Source organism: Quercus suber, unplaced genomic scaffold (genome assembly GCF_002906115.3).
Source record: "Quercus suber isolate HL8 unplaced genomic scaffold, Cork oak 2.0 scaffold_120, whole genome shotgun sequence".
Taxonomy (NCBI): domain Eukaryota; kingdom Viridiplantae; phylum Streptophyta; class Magnoliopsida; order Fagales; family Fagaceae; genus Quercus; species Quercus suber.
This window is the reverse complement of record NW_027069585.1, coordinates 1,254,118-1,262,102: the sequence shown is the minus strand read 5'-3', so window position 1 is coordinate 1,262,102 and position 7,985 is coordinate 1,254,118. Positions and strand designations below refer to the sequence as shown.

Genomic DNA, 7,985 nt, shown 5'->3' with positions numbered 1-7,985 from the left:
TAGAAATTTTTTTTTTTTTTTTGAAAATAGGGGGAAAAAAGTTTATAATAGAGAAAAGAAAATATAAAAAATAAATTATGACGTGGCTGCTAATGTGCTTAACAGGAGCGAGCAACATATTTTAGTTTTCCTCAAAAAAAAAATATATATAATATTTTAGTGGTGGAGAGATTCGATCTCAAATCCCTTATTATTAGACGATAAAAACTTAATTGTTGAACTTCCTGTAACCATGTAGTATGGTCAATTTTATTCCATTCTTCTAACCAACATTTCAAAACATAAACCTTATTATGAGTTGGGCAGTCGCAAAAAATTGCAAACAATGGCATTACAGACTTTCACATGAGAATTCTCCTCCCACACGTGATCTTGTACATTAGAGCTTTGCGAGGTAGCTGATGTCAAATGGATAAGCATCAGTTGGGGACTGTGCTCTGTATGCCCTTCCCACATAGAACTCATATGCGGCTTCAGTTGGATGGACTGCATCCCAAAACATATATTGGCTCCTGTTATGACATACATATCCTGAAGGAGAGCATTGGAACTGTCCAAAACCCAACAATTCACAGCAAGAAGCATTCGTAACCATGGAACCTGTCACAAAATTTCATCTCAATCTCATAAGGAAAAGAAGAAAATCTATAGCATTGGCAAAGAGGTGCAAAGACTGTTACTAATTTAGGCAGTCTACCTTGAAATGTAGAACTTGTGTATTCCAAATCCATACTAGTAGTGTTTATGAAGATAAACTTAGCTTTCCATAGATTTTTGTTGAGGTCAGCCACCAGTGATATAAGCCTATCATTGAATAGTTGGACCACTTTGTTGAAGCTGTCCTCACATGAAGAGCTAACAATTCCACATAAAGAGAGTACAGCTGGAATACTACCTAGCTGACTCAATCCATAAAGGACTACCTTCCTTGCTCCATATCTGTACAAAGTCTAGAGTCAACATAAAAGTCCCATTTAGTTTTCTTGTATCAGTAAGAGACAAAATACCATCTTATTCACGATGGAACCAACTACAACAACAATAAATGTTGAAGAATTTGTGCTAACCATTACTTGTAGAGTGAGTTGCTGGATAAGAAGTTTAGCATATTGCTCTGGTGTATATTGTTGGCTAGTAGGGTAGAACATTGGCAAGAAGTAATTACTCAGGTAGTCATTACTGCCAATTGTAATGGAGTACATGCACTTGCTTAGATATATTGTTGCTCTGTGATTACCTCCCAACATTTCAATGATGCGTGAGACTGTATATTGGTGATTTTGCAATTGTCTATCTAAGCTTATCCGATTACCCTGCAATTCTAAACTATATTATTTTAAGAAATGGTTCAGATTAAATATGTTATGAATCTAGAGATGCACAGCTTGCTGTAAATCTATAAAATGTTAAACAATGTGGCAATCTATACACTGTTAAATCTAAAAGGTAAAATCTTAATCGTGATGAAATTGAGAGGATACTATTTCGCAATAAACATATCAGACTCAAAATGTGGGAGTCCTCAAAATTGGCATGCATCACACTGGAGATGACCTTTAAATTACCAGATGTTGTCCAGATTCATTGCGAATGCCCGCTGAACTGGATGCATAATTGACCCCTTGGAGTATTTCGAAGCCTTCAGGCGCAGTAGCAAAAGGTGGGATGTAATTCTCAAAACCCAGAAGTTCAGCTGTAACGAGAAATTATGGAAAACAATAATACTTGGTAACCACAGTAATAGAAGACTTACGAAATATAAATGCACCATGTCAACATATCAACTTACCACATCACAAGTACACAACCACAATGTAAAAAACACAGACAGACTTGTAAAGTATAAAGGTCTATTTTTTTTTTCCTTAGAAAAAAAAAATCAATAACAAATCAAAAAATGAATTGTAACAAGTCATACACTTGGGTCAATTACTAGTAATTCTTTCACAGTAGTAAATATGTAGTGACTTAACAAAAATATAAGCTAGCTTTTGGAGCCAAAATCAATTTTTTTTTGGTCATTAATTAAAGATTTGCTACGTTCGAAATCAAATACTTCAAAATGGATAATCGTTTGACCAAAAAATTATTAAAAAAAACTTATGTGAAAGTAACATGTATCAATTTATGTAGAAAAGAGTAAATTGCATACCAATGATATCACCAATATTGCGACCATTGGTAAACCTTCCGGTGGGTCCCTCAGGAAAATCAATCCCATATGGTTGATAATTGGCTTTTGCCATTGTCACAAGGTTATTATTGTTCCCATTATCAGACAACGAGTCCCCAAAAATGAAGAGACAAGGTACTTGCGGTCTCCCATTAACACAATGTTGCAAATTTGATATCAGCAAGAAAACAAGTAGCATCAACAACGTCTTCAGTTGACATGCCATTGACAATCAAAACAACTGAAAGAATTTAATTAGAAATGAGAAAATTAAAGAGAGGAGGAGAAATGGCAGTGAAATAAAAATGGAGTTGTTCAAAGATGTAAAATTGGAGAAACATTTATAGTCGGGAAACACAGAGATTTCTTGTAAAAATATTCATGGGAATTGTTAAAAATATTATGGGCCAAGTCACCAAGAGGTCCAAACTAGCTATTTTATTTTAAATGGCTGAATTCTCTTTGATATATTACATGCAAATAATGTTATGTTTTCAAAACCAATCAATTAAGTCTTTTTTTTTTTTTTGGGAAGATGATATTAAATAATATTACAACCAAAGTCGAAGACCTTTCTTGCGTATTTAACACTTCTATTACAAACAAAATTCATGCATACTGTATTGAAACCCATTAGCTCCCACACCTAATGTATGATGAGAGAAGAAATACCATAGAGCCTACTCAGTTTCGTATACCTCTATATACCTTGTGAACGATTGCATAAAAGTGAACAACTAACAATTTTTAGTGATAAATTATCAATTGCAAAGTTTAAACTGTCCTGATAAAGCAAGATCCAACATTTATATTTTTTTAAAATGGGAGATAAGGTGGAGACAAAGTTTGAACCTAAGACCTCCAGCACTGATATCATGATAAATTACCGACTATCTTGGGTCCAAAAATGTGGAATTTTTTAAAATAGGAGATAAAGTAAAGACAAAGTTTGAAGCTAAAACCCCATATACCAATGCCGTCTTTATGCTATTTTCTTTATGGCTTGCCTAGCTAGCAAATGAAGCTGAACCTTTGCAGTTACTATCAATTTGTAACCAGCGCCTATATTGAAAATCAATGATGAATCTGTACTAAATTTTTATTCTAAAAAGGATATTTTACAAAAAATTTATCAAATAACTAAAATATTACTTTTGAACGAGGGATTTAAAATTTGGTTTTTTCAAAACAATCGTTGATAGGAAACATAATTTGGTTATTTGAAATCATTTAATTAATCGATCATTTGATAGAGAATTGCTCCATTCAAGTAAGAAAACGAAGGTAGTTTTTTTACTTATTTATTTACACTGACTTAACATAATTTTTGTCCTTATGATATAAAGAACTTTGTCAATATTTTTAAAATTAAAAAAAAAAAAACAATCCTATGAATATATAAAATAACTGAATAAAAATTGAAGGCATAGTTAGTTTTTCGGAAAAAAAAAAATTGTCAATAAATTTTTTTTATTGAAGCACGTATTTGCGTTAATCATAAGTTCTACCAATGAGAATTTGAATTAGTTTCAAATGAATGAGTGTGTGTGCACTGTGGACACTTCACATGACAGCCCAAAGGATCTAATTCTAAAAGAGTTTCGGTTTTATTTATATATCTGTTTAGATAGAATTTATTTTGCTGAAACTGAAAATTAAAAACTGAAAACACTGTAGTAAAATAACTTTTAAATGTGTGAATAGTGCCGTAGGACCCATTTTTAATAAAAAAAGTTGCTAAAAAGTGAAGTTTGTGGGATCCATGAATAGTGCACGGGTGCACTATTCATTGTTGAAAAGTCAAAACATGCTGGGAAAAAAAAATAAAAAAAAAAGAAGGAAAGAAACGCAAATGCGGATCTAAACAGATACTAAGAATCCTAATTTCTTATGAAATTTAAGAATCTTCATTTTTTTCAATATTTTTAATAAAGAGAAAGAAAGAAAAAGTTCTGAAGTTGAGCAACCCATAGGAAATGTTGTTAATGGAAATTAAGACAAAATTCTAAAGTTGAGAAAAAAAAAATTATGACTTGAAATAGCCACTAAAACATGGAACAACAAAATTAACTAATACTTTCAAGAAATGGGTTTTTAAAGGACAAAATTTAGTTACAAATTTAATTGTAGCCTAAGACTACAACTCTCACTAAAAAAATTAATATGACTATATATTTTGAAAATCTAACTGTTAAATTGCATCTTTTTTATGTTCTTAAACACATGTTAAATTTCATACCAATTTGATGTTATTTACTATTTGATTTACAAATTTATTTTTTATGTATAATTTTAGACTAAAAAAACTCAAAATTTAAACATTTGATTGATGACATAGTTATTAATCTTTATTTTTTTTTTTTGAAATTTTGCAAGTATGGAAGATATAAGAAAAAAAAGTAATCCAAAGATTGATTTGCCAAAGTCCATAGCCAATAAAAAATATTGAGTGAAGTTGTAATCTTAGTCTACAAGATTATAATTAAGATTGTTGCCAAATTTTGTCATTTTCTAAATACCCCCACGAATACACACTTTATTGTAAGGTTTATATAAGGAGAGATGAAAAGACAATTCAGAACCATTCGTTGATTTTATGCTGAATTAATCCTATGAACAAAAATTGATTATGAACTTAAATTTATTTTTGGTTAATTAACCATAGTAAACAAATCACTAATAATAAATTAAGTATAGTAAAGTAATTAAACAACACATTCAATTGAGTTTTTGAAGTCATGCAATTTAATATGGGAGAAGTTCATGTTGCATTGTATAGTATCCATGCTAGCCAAGGGAGTCGATTCCGTACCATACTGGTCAGTACGGTCGGTATATACTGTACTGGCAAGTAAACCAGTACATATAACCCCCCCTGTTTTGTACTAGAAAAAATATCGGGCGTACCGGCCATGTACCGGCTATACTGGTCAATTAAATTCAGAACCATTCGTTGATTTTATGCTGAATTAATCCTATGAACAAAAATTGATTATGAACTTAAATTTATTTTTGGTTAATTAACCATAGTAAACAAATCACTAATAATAAATTAAGTATAGTAAAGTAATTAAACAACACATTCAATTGAGTTTTTGAAGTCATGCAATTTAATATGGGAGAAGTTCATGTTGCATTGTATAGTATCCATGCTAGCCAAGGGAGTCGATTCCGTACCATACTGGTCAGTACGGTCGGTATATACTGTACTGGCAAGTAAACCAGTACATATAACCCCCCCTGTTTTGTACTAGAAAAAATATCGGGCGTACCGGCCATGTACCGGCTATACTGGTCAATTTCAGGCAATACCGACTGGTACCGGGCGTACCGGCCGGTATAGAAAAAAGTTTTTTTTTTTTTTTTTAAGTTTTGTAATTTTTGAATTTTTGTTAGGACAGAATGATAATTTATTTGCATTAATTTATTAGTATTATTTGTTTTCTTAGTATGCAATGGTAACTTTTAAGTTTTCTATTTTTTATATTGTGTTTTTTTTTTCTTTTAATTGATACTAAAGTTTAAAACCATGAATAATTAGTTCTGAATTGAGAAAATATTTTATGGTAAACTTTTATATTTATTATAATATATATACACACACACATACATACATACATACATACATACATATATATATATATATATATATATATATTTATTTATTTATTTATTTATATAAAAAATAATGGTAAACCCGAAACGGTATACCAATATTGACCGGTATCCTAAATATATCGTACCGCTAGCCAAACCGGTACAACTTCTGGTACGGTATTGACTCCCTTGATGCTAGCATTCCTCCATTCAATGCCAAAGAGTGAAGGAAGAGAAATAACAAAGTAAACATTTATCTTCCTCCTTCCCTCTCCATTCTCTTCCTTTGTATGTTTTGTGAGTGGGAGTATGAGTGTAAGTATGACTGTGAACTCACCAACTTCAAAGAGTTTCTTGTCTTCCGGGAATTAATTTGGATTCACTTCTAGTTAACTTGTTTGCTTTTGGATTTCATTTCAATTATACAATTATTCAACTTCATCAATATTTTAGGGCACAATTTTTCATACATTTTTAGAGCATAAACATTAGGGAAATACATATATACATACATATATATATATATATATTTATTTATTTATATATATAAATATAAAAAATAGCAGTAAACCTGAAATGGTATACTAGTATTGACCGGTATCCTAAATATATCGTACCGCTAGCCAAACCGGTACAACCTCCGGTACGGTATTGACTCCCTTGATGCTAGCATTCCTCCATTCAGTGCCAAAGAGTGAAGGAAGAGAAATAACAAAGTAAACATTTATCTTCCTCTTTCCCTCTCCATTCTCTTCCTTTGTATGTTTTGTGAGTGTGAGTATGAGTGTAAGTATGATTGTGAACTCACCAACTTCAAAGAGTTTCTTGTCTTCCGGGAATTAATTTGGATTCACTTCTAGTTAACTTGTTTGCTTTTGGATTTCATTTCAATTATACAATTATTCAACTTCATCAATATTTTAGGGCACAATTTTTCATACATTTTTAGAGCATAAACATTAGGGAAATGTTATATCCATAATATTTTTATAAATATTTTTACAATAGATTCTAAGTGGTAGGTTGTTATTAATTGTTATTGGGGAGCAAAAAAGTAATTTTAATGCTGGATTCAAATTAAAACTAAAAACAACTTACCACTAATAATTTGTTATAAAAGTATTGTGAAAATGTGATGGGCGAATCACTTCTCTAAACATTATTATAAACATCATGTTTGGGGAAATCACAAAAGAAATTCAAGCAACAATGTTGTAGACTTTCATATGGGAATTCTCTTTCCACATCATCTAGTTCATTAGAGCTGGGCGAGTGGGCAAATCACTTCTCTAAACATTATTATAAACATCATGTTTGGGGAAATCACAAAAGAAATTCAAGCAACAATGTTGTAGACTTACATATGGGAATTCTCTTCCCACATCATCTAGTTCATTAGAGCTGGGCGAGACTTTCGATGTCAAATGGATAAGCATCAGTTGGGGACTCAACTCTGTATGCTCTTTCCCCATAGACCACATATGCGGCTTCAGTTGGATGGACTGCATCCCAAAATGAATATTCGCTCCTGTTACTACATTCTTTTCCGAAAGGTACGCATTGAGTCTGTGGTTGTGGATATCTCAACACTTCACAGCAAGGAACATCTGTAACTGTAAAACATGATACAGAATTTGTTAGAGCAGTGGTTAAATGATTAAATAAAACATTTTGCAATAGCTTAAACTTTTGGGATAGTTGGTAATTTATTATGGCATCTGATCAAGTAGTCCTGATTTCAGATCATATCTCTATTTTATCCCCTATTTAAGAAGTTAAAAATCTAATGTATTGAATGATTAAAATCTTAATTTCTTAACAACTTAAGCTTTTGGAACAATCAATAATATAAAATAAGTAAATAAAAGAGGTAAAAGAGTACTAAGATTAGAGCAGGTAATGTTACCTTCAGCTGAAGAACTGTTAAGCGAGATTTGAGTAGTGTTTATGAAGATGAATGTAGCATTGGGTAGATTTGTATTGAAGTCATCCACTAGTGATACAAGCCTATCATTGAAAAGTGCAACCGCATTGTCGATGTTTTCCACACATGAAGAGCCATTAGTACTGCACGTAGCGAGTTCAACAGGAGTATACCCTAATAGACCCAACCCAAATAGGGCTACCTTCCTTGCTCCAAGCTTATGCAAAGTCTAGCATCAACAAAAAAGGAAACAGCATGTTCTATATCAATTTTAAGAGATAAAACAACCAT

General features: G+C 31.5%; 1 protein-coding gene across 1 annotated transcript in view; it reads right to left on the bottom strand.

Moving 5' to 3' along the window:
- Positions 1-554: 554 nt before the first annotated feature.
- The window catches only part of LOC111997027 (GDSL esterase/lipase At4g18970), a 32,562-nt gene continuing 25,131 nt past the window's right edge, over positions 555-7,985 (bottom strand). The window contains exons 4-9 of the mRNA XM_065775832.1: positions 7,677-7,923; positions 7,169-7,383; positions 2,153-2,402; positions 1,566-1,693; positions 1,068-1,313; positions 555-950 (exon numbers count right to left, since the gene is read on the bottom strand). Of these exons, the coding sequence (XP_065631904.1) occupies positions 570-950; positions 1,068-1,313; positions 1,566-1,693; positions 2,153-2,402; positions 7,169-7,383; positions 7,677-7,923 (1,467 nt within the window). The 3' untranslated portion in view covers positions 555-569. The remainder of the gene's footprint in view (positions 951-1,067; positions 1,314-1,565; positions 1,694-2,152; positions 2,403-7,168; positions 7,384-7,676; positions 7,924-7,985) is intronic.